This window comes from Astatotilapia calliptera, chromosome 14 (assembly GCF_900246225.1).
Source record: "Astatotilapia calliptera chromosome 14, fAstCal1.2, whole genome shotgun sequence".
Lineage (NCBI taxonomy): Eukaryota > Metazoa > Chordata > Actinopteri > Cichliformes > Cichlidae > Astatotilapia > Astatotilapia calliptera.
In genome coordinates, this window is record NC_039315.1 from 17,997,219 (window position 1) to 18,014,084 (window position 16,866).

General features: G+C 39.9%; 1 protein-coding gene across 1 annotated transcript; it reads left to right on the plus strand.

Moving 5' to 3' along the window:
* The first annotated feature begins 37 nt into the window (after positions 1-37).
* On the plus strand, positions 38-11,508 carry LOC113036652 (uncharacterized). Its single transcript, XM_026193067.1, has 6 exons — positions 38-134; positions 1,400-7,271; positions 7,830-8,063; positions 9,169-9,325; positions 10,571-10,700; positions 10,904-11,508. Exons 2-6 carry the CDS (start codon positions 1,516-1,518, stop codon positions 11,089-11,091), a joined length of 6,465 nt encoding a protein of 2,154 aa, XP_026048852.1. The 5' UTR covers positions 38-134; positions 1,400-1,515; the 3' UTR covers positions 11,092-11,508.
* Positions 11,509-16,866: the final 5,358 nt, after the last annotated feature.

Consider the following 16,866-nt stretch of genomic DNA (forward strand, 5'->3'; position numbering starts at 1 on the left):
TAGTTGTGACTGTAAAGAGGGAGGATTACTGTGAAATCGAATCCACGTATAAATGAACTTCAGAGGACAAAAGCTCCCTGCATGGGATGGCACCATCTGCTAGTAACTGCAAACAGCTGATACCTTCTGCTCAGGTGGATTAAACAGTAATAAGAGCATTTAATCAGCGGGACTGATAAATCGCAAACAAGACAGAACAGAAATGAAAATGCTTCACTGTTTTATACTAGGACTCTTTCTGCTTCCAGGTATGTACTCACAGTTGTGTTTATTTTCTCAGTAAAGTAACTTAACTTAATGGTGAGCCCTGTATACTGCAGATTAATCAATTAATTGGCCAATTTAATAAATTATTTCTATGTTAGATAGAATATGTTTGTTTTTTGCAGCTTGCAGCTATATATAAACTGCATACAGTACACATATATGAGCTGTAAAGTTGTAATACTTAAAATACAATATACTGCTTAAAATGTAAAAAATATTAAAGCAACATTAAAAAATACAGAAATGATTATTTATTTGTTCATCAGAAGAAAATACCAAAATAAAAACAACAAAGAGTAGTCTGCAGAGTAGAGTAAAGATGCCGAAAATAATAAAATAAAATAGCAGCTCTTTGAATAAATTAAAAGAATTTTCCTCACATATATATTTAATTGTGTGTCATGCCTGGTAGATGGATAGATACATAAATGATATTCTGGCTCTTACATTTTAATTTTAAAGTAATTACCTAAATCAGAGGAATACATTCATAAGTTAAGGCGTATTACATTCATAAGACTACTTTGTTTAGCTTTATGATAATGTTTTAATATAATCAATATTAATTGATTTATCTTTCACATCCATTCTATGTGTGACCTGTATGTGTTACCCTGTATTTAAATATATGATGTTATGGTATAGGTTTTTTTTTTTTTTTTGCTGTTTCCTCAGTTTGCCGTAGAGTAATAACTCACAATATTAATGTGCAAAGATTAATTCAGTTTGTAAACTGGCTGACATCAATGCTGCAATTATCAGTGTAAACATCAACCTCAGACATTTTCTATCTTATGCATACATGTACTATAGCAGCAAGGCTCTTTTTCTAACACTATTTTAAACTTCTTAAAATCACCAGCAAGGACAAGTTATATGAGGGCAAGACAACCTCTCCAATAACTAAAACAGTGATGCTGATTTAAAATGTTTTAACCTCACTCAGTCACTCGGTCTTATTTTGAATACCAGGTGTTTGTACTAATGTGATTTTAAGACTTCAATAGTACTAAACAGTAGCACATTTATTTTATTTATTTATTCATTTTTGTGCTATTTTTCATGCTAGGTTTAAGAAACAGAGCCTCTAGGGAGGACATTTGAGTGACATGTTTTGCTTTTGTCTTCGTAGTCAGGGCAGAAAAAGAAGATTTCCAAGGTTACTTCACAGAGCAAACAAAAGGCACAACTGTCACAAAAGATCTGCTTCTGAAAAATGAAAACACAACTGGTCATGGCACAGAAGCAATGCCTACAAAGAAGACACATCAACATACCGCAATGGCATTGACTGCCAAGTTTCCAGAGGCGGTCTTGCTTGACACCAGACTGACAAAACCTTATAAGAAAAGTCTAATAACAAAGGCGTCAGCTTTAATTTCCCTACCAAGCTCAAAGCATTTTGTCTCCAGAAATGGGAATAGCTCTCTCATATTAAAGAGAGAGCCGTCGGCTATGAGGATTGACACTGAATCAGAAAAACTATTGATCTCTAATTATGAAAAGATCTCATCATCTTCTGCACAATCTGCAATAGAATTAATGATGAATGACACCTCTGACCCAGAGGGCAATTTGACTGCAGAGGCAGTGAAAGCCCCTCCTTGGTTTCACACTCTTCTTGATTACAGGAATCAAAGAAACACTAACTCTGTTAAGCTCACATCTGCTGATGGATCCCTGAGACCTCCAGCGCTATCTGCATCTCATTCTCGTGTAATTGATAACCTGGATGCAGCACGTAATGACAGCAGTGACAAACAGTCTCAAGGCAAGGAAACCACAAACCCGAGAAGAGACCTGTATGGCTTGGGCACAGTGCAATCCATCTTTCAGAATGCTACAGCAGAAGATTCACCGAGAGGAAGCACAATAACAAACTTGTGTTTGACCTGCCTGAAAGATCAAAGGCCAAGCTCCACCGGGAAAGCTGCACTGTCAACTCATGGCTCCCCTGACAACAGTAAACTTACAGCCTCATTAACCAGTTTATATCAACAGTCAGCTCGAGTGCAAGAAGAAATGTTAAACAGAGACGTCAGTCATGCAAACCTCACCAAGCACTCCAGTTTCAGCGAGGGAGGAAGTTTACCTTACGATCAGACTTTCCTTTCTTTTTCCTTCAGTAACACTCAGAGTCATACTCAAAGCGTTTTGAATGATTCCCCAAACATTTTTTTTTCATCAGCTCCAGAAGCGGTTGCGTTTCACACACGACCTCTTGCTGAGGTGTCGTCAGAAACAAAAGAAGACACCAAGAAGCAATTGAGGCATACCTATCCTAGTGAAGCTTCTGTCAAAGAGAGACCCGTCTCAACATCTACAACATTTTCTCACTCATCAAAATCCTTTTATATTGCAAGGAAACCAGTAGAAAGTGGAGAAAAAGAGCTGTATGAAAAAAAAGTAAGCACTGGGGTCCCGCAGTCAGACCTGATATATTTCAGTAAGAATAACAAAACAGCTTCCCACAGTGTCTCAACAAACTTAAAAAGTTTCATTCAAAGACAGTCTTTGGACATCAGCAGTGGGCCGGTAAGCAATATGCCTGTTATTAGTTCAGCTCCCCACAGCACTCACATAAGTGTTCTTACAGAGGGTAGTGATCACAGCACTGCATCTCATCCAGCAGTAAGAATGAGCTCGATTGAAGCTCACAGTGCAGCAACACCCTTCAGCGGGAGTAGGCCAACCGCTTTGCCAGTCGAAAATCCTGAGTCTCACTTTCAGACAGGAAGAGTGGATTCTTTGATCTCTCTTCTGAGACTCCAAACACCAGCTAAACCAAGCTTTCAGACCAAAGGACCCATACTGACATTATTACCAAAGGATTCTGCCATAAAGCTTGCATCTGCAACCACAAAGACACACTTGACAGATAAACAAGATCCTCTGACATTTAACGCTGTACACAGCATTGTTAAACATTCTTCTGTTGATCCCCCAGGGCCAATGAATAAACCAGTTATAAGAGAACCACAAACTACAACCACCGCAACAACAGAAGTTTTGCCCAGGAAGTTGTTTCTCTCAGAGTTGAGTCAGGACTTTGGTGATGACATGCCCGTGTTGACACTACCAACACTATCAAGCAAATCTCTTTCTGAGAAACTGACAATAAGTAAATTTTCAGGGACTCAGTCTAAACTCATCCAGGTAGGAACTTATGATGTAGCTAGAGGGAAGAATGTAGCATCAACTCGTCAGTCTTATTCAACATATAGTGGGGATTTAATCAGAGAGTCACTAAGAGATAATGATACAAAATCAAGAGATGAAAATGAACAGGTGTTGTATGCAGTTGTAGAAAATGGGAACAAGACAGAAAACGATGAGGAGATGAACGCAATAATAAAGTTGCAGGAAGGAGAGAAAAACAGGAAAGACACAACTTTGAACTATCAAAGAGAAAAATTTAAAGAGAGCAGAGAAGAAGAACAAGAAAAAATAATCAATACCAGAGCTAAGACAAATCAAAATGTAGACAGGGAAGGGGAAGAAATGGCAGCGCAAACCGCCAACATGAGTAGGGAAAAAGGTGAAATGACCAATGGAGAGGAGGGTGTAACCTTGAGACAAAACCTGGATCAAAGCAAAGGGCAAATCAGTGATGAAGAAGGAGCTGAAAGAGACAGTGTGACTAAAATATATGAAGAGAATTTCCTAAAAGTTGCAGCTGAAAAGCAGAGTGAGTCTTTAAAAAGGGAAGAAGCAGAGGATAGAAGTGAGAAAACGCCAGAGGGGAAAGAAGACAATAAATGTGTTGGGGAAACTGGGAAAAAGGACATGACAAATGTTCCCTTTGGACCCCCTACTATTTCGAAAGAATTTAACAGAGATAAAGAACACATTGTTGAGAACCTGTCTCCCTGCCCCAGTTTGATTAAACAGCTGGGAACCACTGAGAACAAGGGCATTCATCTGGGAGAAAATGCTACAGCAATTGTGGAAATCACAAATAAATCATTTACCTATAAAGTGACAAAAAATCACAGAACAACAAGTCAGAGCCCCATCCAATCGAAAACAACATCTCTTCCCAAAGAGCCATACACACAGACTAGATCTCATCTCTCTCCCCCCAAGGACGTTTTTCCAAAACATGAAGTTACGTCATCACTCGCTAAAGAAAGTGCCCGGAACGAAGTTGTTGAAGCTACATTTGGACATCACACTTTAAAGTTTGGGGACGTATTAAAGCCATCGGTTTCCCCAAACAGCAGTGCAGCTAAATTCACTCACCCTTTACTAAAGACTATCAGCAATATGTTGTCACTCACCACCCATCGATTGACAACCGCAGCTGGATTCCCGAGAGCTGAGCCCCACTTTACAGTAAATAGTTCTACTCCCAATATATCAATTATTTACGACATCCCAGATCAGACGCATAACTTTAGTGCTTCAGTTTCAAAGGCCAATTCAATTTTACATACCGCAAATGAGAGCGAGCAAGCAGAATACATTATAGCATCAGTGAATCCCGGTCCACACCAGAAGATGTATAATCACTCATCTACTAGGCCACCCACGGCCACAGCCTTGTCATCCGAGGCCCACATCTCCATAGGCCAGTTGCAGCCTCGCCAAGCGCAGCCTGTCCCTCAGATCAGCGAGTCCTCCTCCTCCCCCTCTTTTGACATGACTTCAGGCCAGCCATGCTCATTTAAACTGTCAGAGCAGACAGCCCATCCAGATGCTCTGCATACCTCTGTTGATGGTAACGAGCAGAGATCTGTGCATACCCTAACGGCATCATCGAGTCCTAAAGCGGAAAACGATCAATTTCCCCATACCAACATGTCACCGCTGCTAAATCTCAGCCTGTTTGGAGGTGACATTTTACCTGGCACCTATAGGCTGACAGGTCTAACCGGATCAGCGGTTAGCCCTGTCTTACTAAACTTACTTAGGGCCAATTCCAACACTCAACATGCGAATGGTGAAAGTGACCGTGTCAAGTCTTTGTTAGGGACTGCTGATGAGACAAATCAAATCAAGGAGAACGATAATGCACGAACAATGGTGACCTTGAAAGTGAAACATTTAGAGCTGGTCACAGAGCAAATATCAGAGATGAGACTTGAAAAGAACAGTTTACCTTTTATTACACCAATGACCGGCAGCAATAAAGATAACATAGATGAACTTAATTCTTTGTCTATAATGCAGGCTGATAAACCAGCAATGAAAATGATTCATGAGAATGACCTGATCAGTGTAAATGGCGAAAATGAAGCAAACAGCACTGTGACAGTTCCCATCAAGTCTGTCATGCTTGCGGTTCATGCTGGGCCCAGGACTGAGCAGGCTATGGACGACAATTTTGTGTATGATTTTGGAACACCTGCCTTTAGCACACATGTGGCACCATCTGGCACCTCTCCAGATGTTGAGTCAGAAGGTTGGCCTGAAATGCCTAAAATCCAGCATGATGATGTGACTAAAATGTCTGTTTCTGATGTGAAGCATCATGCAGAAAAAACACCCGGAAAGCAAAACAATTCAGTGAGCAACAGTGCTCTCCCTGCTGCACATATTACTTTCAGAAATGATATCATTATCCTCAGTAAATCCACACACCAGACTGACGACCAGCTAATTACTTCTTCCTTTCAAATGATAACAGCAGTAACTGATGATTCCGTGTCCCTGGCTCCAACTCCTACCATAGGTGGTGTTACTGTGTCCAAAGAAGATCACGAATCACTGCTGATGGCTAGTGAGAGTGTGCCAGTTGTGGAAAACTCATCTCGCGCTGCTGCTGAGCACATAGAGCACTCGAATCGTCATACTGAGTCTTTGTCATTGATAGGGCGTCCCATAACTCCTACTACTGGCAAACCCAACCCTGCTGTGAAAAGACAACACACAACAGAAACACACAGTGCCGAGCTGCCTGAGGATAAAATTTCTGTACGGACTATTGAACAGAGTCAGCATGCTGCTCCTGCTGTATTTGTAATAACACATAATATTAATGACCCAGAGAAGGACATCCAAAGAGACTTGCTGCAGACATCCCACAGAGCTGAAGGTTTGCATGGTCCAACATCTACCATGCTTAGAAAAATGGAATATTCATTAATTAAAGACATCAAAACAGCTCTGACTACAAAGAGTGCTTTTGAAGCCAAACAATCTCTACTTGAGAAAATTTCTGCAGCATATACGCAGGACAGAACAGAGCAGCCTGACAGGCAGACCTCGCATGAAAAGACTTCAATAAGTCAATTGATATCTGGATTTATGGCAGATTCTGCACCAACTACAAGGATCTCGCCCACAGACATTATTAATAAAAGCAGCTGTAGGACTATCGGCTGTGCTCGGTCAACCAAGACGACTGAAACAACAACTGGACCAGGTGAAATTGATCATAGTCAGAAAATGTATAAAACACAGGGTGCAGTCACAGAAAGAGATCATTTCAGAGACGAGGACACTGCTGGCGCAAAACCAGAAAATGGCAATTGCAGCTCTGACTGTCTTGTAGCTGGAAAGGCTACACCGCAGGCCGCTGACCTTGAATATGCAACGCTTTCAGCATTCATCAGTATCGGTGAATCCGATCGTGGCGTTGATGAAACGATGTCAGAAAAGGCCAGGAGTGTGGCAGCTAAAGCTGTTCATTTGGAGAGGCACTGGACACCTGAGAGGCCCCACTTTGTAAGGAAAACAACACAAAGACGCTTTCACAGAGAGACCTCGAAGGCTCAGGAGGTTCCTGCTAAAGAGGTCACTTTATCTGAACCTGAAGCAGCTCTTCTGCAGACCAAAATAAAGGCTACTGAGCTGACGGTGCTCTCTGAAAAAAACACAAAAACACAATTAAACCGAGGAGCAGGCAATGTCGAGGTACTTGAAGCGCAAAATGCCACCAGGTTAGTGAGTGCCGCGGCTAAAGAAGAGTCTGGGCGCAGCCTGTTACTGCCAGAGTCTGAGTCAGAGCTGCCAAAGCTGAAGCGCAGGGGAAGGACCTCATCACATCTGTATCTCTCTGGGTAATGCTACTATTTATAATTAGTTAACACATACTGGAGATTTTGAATGATTAAAATATTGACTAGAAATGATCCCATGACTTTTACCTTTTTTTTCTTCCTAATTTGTGAAAAGAAGTCAGGAACCACAGTTGGCAAACAGACTAGGATGCCATTTTATTTATTTATTTCTGCAGTCAATGAATGTTTATAGCACAATTAGGAATTTTAGCTGAGCAAAATAACTTAGACATAACTACTACTACCCTTCACAACTGTGAAAACTCTGAGGTGGGAAGAGTTTTCAGAGCTGTATTTGTTCAACCTGAGATACTCATGTGACTGCAAGTCCTAAAGCTGATTTCTATACTAAATCAAAATAGATGTAAACGAATGTCTACATTGAGAAATCAATCACAAAATAAGATGTATGTTTATGTGTTTATGTTTAGCAGTAACATAAAGTATGTAATATGCAGTACTTTACACAATAACATTTTTGGTGCCGCCCTTCTTTAAAGATATTTATGATGTAAATATGTTAAGATTCATGTTGCAAATACACCAATTTGTTGGTAGTATAACAGAAGTTTCAGAGGATCTGTGTGGCAGTGGAAACTACACAGCAGAAATGAGTCTTGACCTTGGGAGAGGTGTAGAGCCTGGCGATGCTGTACCTGCCCAGGGGAACCTCAGAGTGGTTATCAACCTAAAGACAAACAACAGTCAGATAAACCTCGGGGTCACCTCCTGTTGCCTGTCTCCAACCATCCAGCCAGACCTTGCAAACTCTACCTGCTGTCTTTTCTCCAGGTAAACAGGAAAGCCGGAAATAAGCGTTTGTGTTCTTTTCCAACTCTTGCGTTCCGGCAATCCCCCACCACAATGAATTGGATAAACTGTCAAGAAAATGGATGGATGGATAGAATTCTGATGTCTTTGATAACATCAGTGTTTGTTGACTTCTTGTAATAAGGTTATTAGGCAGTCTCATTCAAACTTTGGATTAAATATAAGTTTAAATGTTCAATTTTTCCAAATCTCTGACCTGGTGATGGGGGAATAAAATAATTTAAAAAATTCAGGTATCACATTTTTACCAGGTAACACTTATCCACACGGCCCAGGGTTGTTATTATACGTAGGGCTAGACTGTCACTGCTTAAAAGAATGTTTATTTTTATTTATTTATTTATTTTACCAGATAAACAGTTTTACTATAACTTACATCAATCCAGGAAGCTGCAGGTCCATTTCTAAGAGTTAAATATTCTAGATAAAAAGAAGGCTGTTGTAGGTTGATGGTGTTATCTCTCTGAGCCAGGATCAGTCAGATAGATGGAAATTGGGTGCACTCCACACATATGGAGAAGCAGCAATATACTGTAAATAGACAACCTGTAAAATATCAAAGTCTGAGTGACTGTTAAACTTAAAAAAATGTTTACACCAGTGATGTGCAGTTTTTTTTTTTCAAATGTATTTCTCCTGAGTGAAATGAAGAAAAAAAAAAAACAGTAAATCATTTTAAATTACCTTGAAATAATAACCTCAATAACTCCTAAAGAGCTGAGGAAACGCTTAAAAAATCAGCACACTGGTGAATATATTCTGGACGCTAAATCAGAATTTATAGCAAAACTTATTAACATTACATACCATAACTACCAATCTTACAACACCCTAAAACAAAAACTGACATTTACCTAATATGATTTATTGTTTTTTTAAGTGTTCAGCTCAGTCCAATCCAAAATATTGACACAAAAAGGGTGCACTGTTTATTGATTACTGCAGCTTCCATGGCATGTGGCAGGATTTTCTCACTTTAACCGCTTTTCCTTAAACATTCCGCTATTTCTTTTAAAGAAAAAAAAATCCACTAAGGTTATACTCTGCATTTGTTTTGGTGCCTCAGGTTAGCAGCAGAACCAGCAGGGATCACACTACTGCCCACTGCCTTGTCAACGAGTGCCAGCTTCACCATCAGTCTCTTCCAAATGATTAATTACTCAGTAGTGTACCTACACTGCGATCTGAGTGTCTGCCTGAGGAACCACTCTGACTGTGAAAGGGTAAGATTGCAGTGGGTGCACAGCGTAATGATGTGAGAGAATGAAAGAGCAAGCGACTGAAGGTAATTTAAATTTTGTGACACGGAAAACATGGAGACAGACTAGAAGTGAGCGGGCTCCTTTAAATTGGTTGGGTACAAGAGCAAAGAGAGACGGTAAATGAAAATTATTTGAAAGCATAGGCATACATAATTTTTCAGAATCAAAGTTAAAAGAATCCTTTGGTACAACTAATGCAACATGCCATTGCTAATACTAATAAGTATTTTATACATCTCACTCTTTAGCAAGATTACAAAGACCGGAGTCAAACCCCAGGAATCAAACACACAGCCTGGAACCCTGGTCACGTGATTATAGACACACTATAGGTTAGATGAGGTCTTCACAAAGTTAGAGAATAGCACTAGACAAGCAGCTCTAATACCAACCCCTGTATCCTGCTGTTTTGGGAATGAGGGCTCTGATTTAATGAGAAAAGGGGAATCATCTGACAAGTGCATGTTAGAGGGCGGAGGTGAAAGAGAGGAAAAACTCCAGAGACTCATTTTGATGTCTGGCTTTGAAGAGCACTTCCACAGCTCCCACAGCAGCTGTGATTCTAGTATTGCTAAGTTCTCAGCCATTTTTCTTTTGTTTTTTCCTGTTACAGTGGTCATGTAAAACAGTGGGGATATATGATAGACGATAAAAGCTCCATCTTATAGAGCAGTAAAACACTTTGAGAGTTTGAGCTTTGACACAAATTGTACTGCATTATCTGCAACTTTCTTTGTCCACATCTATTGCTCCTTCCCCCCTCTTGTTGTGACAAATTGTGTTTCTTCTTTGCACTTGATGTGAGACTATGCATTCTGGTGAAGCACATCAGCTACAGAAAAGCTATACATTGCATTGCAAAAACCCAGTTTGAGCTGCTCTAAATCAGAATGGGATGCCTAGATTAAATGAAAGCTGTTCCTTACAAGCTCAAATCCATATTTGCAGCTCTTTATTTGAAATAAATACTTCTGCTCATGCTCTTTTTATTCAACTAAAAAAAAAAAACTGGCAGGAAAGAAATCAGGTTTTTCCAAAATATTTATCAGAGGAGTGATTTGTTTGTGTTGGTTTCGTGCACATTTCTTTCTGTTTATCATCACAGACAGAAAGAACAACCATCCATCACCCAAACAGATAATAACCTGTTAGCTATTTCACCAGTTTCCAAACTTAATTGTTTTATATCTCCTCGTCTTTTTGTAGCAGTGCCTTCAGAAGAGGCGTGCACTTCCCTCAGAGGGCTCGCAAACTTTTGCCACCAATCTGAAAAATCGCATATCCTTTGGACCCATGTTGAAACAAGTGAAGAACTCTACCTTTCCAGAGGAGATAGGTAATTATTAGCTGGTCCTTACACAAAAATGATGATCTGAGATAACAGAGCATGCACGGCAGATGATGTGACAGGAAATTAGATATTCTCCTCATGAGTGCGTCATATAAAGCTACACGATGAAAGTAAAAGAGATTAGGGAACACTGCACAAACAAGTCATGGCTGTGACTTTTACGGTCTGTTTGTTTGTGTTTTTATCAGAACCATCAGAACTGGACTTGGCTCTGGTCATAGTCAGCCTGGTGGTTGGCTCCTCGCTTGTCACAGTGATGCTGCTGCTGGTGTGGCTGGCCTACCGTAAACGGGGTGACTGGCTGCTCCGCTCGGCGGCTCCGCCACGAGCCTGCTGCGGCTGTCTTCACCCAGGAGGTGACTTGATCCTTCCGTGACCAAGGAAGGACCGTCGCCTTTTACACTGATCAAGTCTTTACCAAAATAGCTGCAGACAATTACATTAGTCAACAGACAGTGGAGCAGTCAATCATATTAACCACAGAGCAGAGGCGGCCAGCTGCATCGGCTGGTATAGGCTAGACTACACAATGAGGAGCAATCCAATTCACACCGCCTTTCGCAGGTGACACAGCTGTTGCAGTCTAATTTTGTACTTAACCATGAGCAGTCGATTATCATTCACAAATAAAAAAAAAAAACACCTTGAGCCCTTTGTTTTATCCCCAGGGGCAAGAAATCAGCATGCTTTGTTTCCCACTTTGAGAATAATGGCTTGTGAATAACTGTTTCATACACGATAATGTATGCATTTGTGTCATCGAGTCTTTGTGGTAGAAGCTCATTTATTATTGCAAGAGAACATACAACAGCCCTGAAATGTTGCTTCTGTATCTATACACTGTAATATGATGTGGCTAATAATATGAAATAGTGGGAAAAAAATATCAGAATATGTATCAGTGCTGATTTACTTTTAATCTGTGTCTAAAGAAGAATTTTTTCCTGATCTCAATCTCTAATCTGAATCCTTAATAAGTACAATGAAGCAAAATACAAATGGGAAAATCCTTTCTAGCAGTATTCCTAACATAATATTCCATGATCCATTTTATGTGCACCAGTAAAGTTTTTTTGGGGAACATTGTTAGCGCTGTTTCTTTCTCTTTCCTCATTTTGAATGTAGGTGCACTGCTGTGCAGGGAGTTCAACACTGACTTCCAATGAAGGATGATGACCTTCAGGGTTTTTAGTGGGAGCAAAAACAGACATGAAATTCAGGGGCAGTATTTGAATGATAAGATTCCATCAGCATAGAGTTCAGCTCAAGGTGTTCAAGACTCCCTCCCTCTGCGCGGACCGGTACCAGTCCGAGGCCCGGGGGTTGGGGACCGCTGGTTTATAGGAGAATCTAAAACTGTGCACTTTTATTTTGTATTTCTATCTATTAACATTCTCAGTGTTGCTGTTAAAAGTATAAACTCAGACTTCATAGTTATAGAAATCTAAAATTTCTCTAACTTGTATTCATAAACATTGCAAGGTGCCCAGAACACAGTGTCTTGAATGACGTTTTATCTGATGTCTGGATTTCCTGGCATTAATGGAAGCCCTCACTGCTGCTAAATATGTCAGTCAGACTTCAGGAAAAATACGATGGTAATCTCCCTGTGACCATGACATGACCTATGTCATGTTGCAACTATGCCACTATTTGTGGACAAAATATAAATTTCCAATTCTAATCTATGAAGATCTGATTTGACGGATTCAGTGTAAAAGTTAATGGGAATATCTGTTTCATGTGTGACGCACATGAAACAGGGGAGGCAGCTAGGTGAGTGTCCGAGAGAGTCAAGGAGTGAGTAGCCAAGATGCACAACATTTTTCCTGTCCGGAGGATTGTTGCAGGCAGGAGAGCAGACAAGTAAGAAACATGAAGACTGAGTTGACCAGCACTGGAAGACATGGTGAGAGACAGGTGAGTATTGAACCTAGAGCGTGGATACTGAAGATGCAGGGAGAAAATCATGTTAAAATAACATGAGGAGGAACATGAACATTAAGCAATATTATATGAGCTGATTTCCCACCGTGAGGTAGCAGACCATCTGGCGAAGAGTGGAGGCTAGAGCTGGTCTTCAAATCCTGGCCGGTGATTGATGATGATGATGATCATAATGATAATTATAATAAGTCCCTCCCTTTAGTGTTTGTGCTTTTTCCTTCGCAACCCAGTTTTGTCATCTCCTTTCTGGAGCCTGTCCTGTAAATCTGAATCGCAACCTACCTGAAGAATATTTCAAACACCTCCAGCTACTCTTGCCTGCTTCAATCAGTCACTTCCTTTCCTTGGATAGGAATGGATTTACCTGCTTTCCACCTGCCTGAACACCATTCCCTGCACCCCTGGTCTGATTTGGATTTTGGCCTACCAGCCGTGAGCATCTCTGGAAACTTTATTCATAAGACCAAAAAGAAGATAGTGGAACTTAATTAAAGAAGTCTGCAATGTCTTGTTCAATTGATCTTGGCTGCTGTTAACACTTTCTCTCTTCTTCTGACAGGGCTCCTGGTCGCGTCCCTGATAAACCATCCTCCCCAGCCAATTACCAGCTGCCCCTAAATATTAACCAGTCTGCTCCTTGAGTCCATTTTAAGCCAAAATATGACACATTGGCGAAGACAACAACTCCTGTGCTCCCACTTTCATGCACTAGCAGACATGTTTTTAACTAATGGTATCAGAATTTACATAATATACCTTTAAATCAAAGTCCAAACAATAAGTAAATTATATGTTACTTTGTGTGTGCCTAGGCCAGTGATTCCCACAGTGTGGGGTGGGCACTGCTGGTGAAGTTACTGCAGGTAAGCCACAGTAATTCAGTTTGAAATTACTCACATGTGTAGAGTTAGAGGTGTATAAACATTTATTTATTAATGTAAAAAGTGAATTAAAACTGGTATTAGGAGATGGTCAGTTTGTGATATTAACCTGACCAGAATGTGCTGCTTTTAAATGGATGTTAGGGTCAGGTGGGTCACTTTGAATATGACTGGGTAGCATTATGAAAAACATAGTCAACAGCCTGTGTTATTCATGTTTTTTGAATACAATTTTCCAAAATATACATCACTTTCTTTTTTTAGGTGAGCTCCATGGGATTTTCTCAGGTTTTAAGTAGGCCACAACACAGTGTGCAGAATGACTCTTGACTTTGGCTGATCTAGGCAAATCGAAACAGACCCTGCTTTATATTATATGGGATTTAAATTTGAAACACTACTAAATTACTGCACCCTCAGATTTTGAACCACTACACAAAGGATAAATAATTATTTCACAGTTTTTCAGTCTGACTCTTTTTTGGTAACCATTATATTACTCCTTTTTTTTTTTTTTTTTTAACATTGTGACAATATTTATTATTCTGTAGAAATAAATAATGAGTAAAAAATGTTTGGTGCTCTTGAGAGGCCCAGCAATGTTCTAGTCCAGTGGTGGCGTCTGTGTTCACAGAATATTAATAAGAAATGCTGGAGTTAAGCTTGTTAGCCATTAGAGGACGAAAACCCTTTAGCTCTAACCAGTCAGCTTACCGGGTGTGGTGGAGCTTGCTAATGCCATTGGCTGAGCTAAAGATGTGGGTTCCATCAATGAAGACAGACTTCCACCCTCAGGTAGCCTATCTGAAATCTTATCACGGATGCCTGCTTTACACTAGAACATCAATCCATGAGTCTCTCCTAAATAATAGTGCTAGTTAGTGAGGAATGACGCTGTGGCTGTCAGTGAATGTTAAATTCATTTATTATTGCACCCGTCTCTGTAGGATGAATGAAAGTGATTGGGTAGTTAGGACTTGAGTTGAGGGGTTGACACTTTTGCCATCTGCAGAATAAAAAATATATATCTAAGCAGAGCATATTTTATGCCTGTGATGAAAACAGCCTTTCTGGTCTTTGTGGAAGAAGATATGCTGTCAAAATGAAACAAATGTGACCTTGTATTAAGTGAAGATTTTTCATATCATTAAATTATTAATTCTGCTCATGTCTTCCTATATATGAGTGCAACGGCATTCACAGCTCACCACAATGCCCTTTGATAGTGCTCTGCAGAAATAATGAATCTATAATCTTGTAAAGCCTCACAATAATATAGTTAGAGATTATCCCATTTTGGGCTTTGCAAAATAAACATATAATCAATAGGACATGTCTAAATGAATGTGACCCTGTAGATGTGTTCCACATGCGCTCTGCATCCCTGCAGAGAGAGCTGACAGATTTAAAAGGAGCCGGGAAGGGAAAATCCTTTAGAAGTAGAATTATTAACCAAAAAATTCTAACCATGTCTCACAAATGAAAGCCTGAACAAAAAGCTAGCTCAGAGGATGAAATGACAGCAGAATGCTGGGCTGTGGTTGGTCTCTCATAAGATGTGCATTATGCATAGACAACCTGATGAATTTCATTTATATGTGTTGTGTAAAAAGTAAGACAAAAACACACACAATAAGAGATAGACTTCACAGAGAGAGTTGCAGACAACTGGGAATTTTTGCTGGACTTTTGCTCTCAAGGGAACCATATTTATTCTAAATTTGCTATATGGGAATCAAGAAACCCAAAGGAGACGGCCCAAATGAGTACCAAAGCTACCAGGGACCCACAGGAATCATTTATATATGTATGTGTGTGTCTATAAATGTATGTGGGAGTTCATCACTATGGTTAACACTGCAACAAAACCTCATGTCCCAAGATAAATTTAGCTCTAAAGGGGGTTGAATGGTGGTGGAGTATAACTGAATGAGCCTATAAACCAGAACAGCAGGTGGGAATAGAAGAGAAGGTAGAGGACGTCTTTGTTTTCTCATCTTCCTGAATGAGCTTTCTATTACCGTAATCCTTTTGCATAAGCCGGGCAGTTAAATCTTTTCTCTTAAGGAAGAGCCCGCTTTAATGATGCAGAAAGATGGAAATACATAATTAGAAAATGTAAGGCTCCCAATCCTTCACGATAAATGTTGTGAAAGATTGGGAGAGGAAATGGGTTCACAGATAATAGTGCCTGTGCACTATTATCACATGCTGCTAAATTTACAATTCATTATTAAGGATTATTGATACATTTGGAATATGCTAAATTAACTCTATGACCAGCTCCATAGAATGAAGCAATGCTGTGCCTCGTTCCAGCCTTAACGAAGATAGAGGCACAATGTAATTGAAATGATGTCCTTCTTCTTGTATGCAGAAAACAATAAGACTCTACCAGGTCAAAGTCTTTCTTATTTCATTTTCTCTGCATCTCTGTGTCTTAAACTGTGGCAGGAAAACCAGCTAGGCTGAGGGTAAGGTGTAGGTAAAACGATGATCTTGATTGTTTTGTGGTAGTGGATGCTTACACATAATGAATGCTCAAAGATTTCTAAAGTTATTCAGTCAATTTTCCACACAGTTTCAGGTAATTTTGAACTTTAAATGAGAAACACATCATGTTCTTATGACTATGACTGTCTTCAAACTTTTCATATTATTTCTTATTTTGACAGTCACTTTGTGTCCTCTACTTGAAGTTCATACAAAGACAAGGTGTTTGCTAATGTGTTTGCACACCGTCTTTGATTTCACATCTAATCTCAGAGAAACCAGCTGGCGTGCAGTTCAGTGCCCAACACATTATAAAACAAATGAATAACTAAAAAATAAGTGCCTGAACAAAGAATAAGCTTTAAAAAAAGAGAGTAGAGCTTTGTGACAAAACGTCGCCTACTAGATGAGTTAGATGAGATTTTCCAGGTGCTGGGCCACCACATGCTGCCGAAACAGCTCCAGGGTCAGTGTGTGTCAAAATGATTGTTCAAATCTTTGGAGCTCTGCAGGAACAATGAATAACATTTTTTGAAAACACATTCCCTCAATTAGTCTTTTTATGGTGGCGGTACAGAGCACTGTCTAGTATGTCTATAACGACAAAATTTTCATAGCTATCACAGCTATTCAATCAATGCCGTACATCATATGGATGGAGGCATCATCAATTTGAAGAGAACACTCCCATCAACCTTGTCTGAGTTGCAGTTGCATTGAGCCTCCCTGCTAAGGGGAAAAATTGAGTCAAACCATTCCCAAGGCAAAGCAGAGCCACCAGATTACATTACTGTAGGGGGTTCTGATGGGTTATTGATCTTAAAAACTGA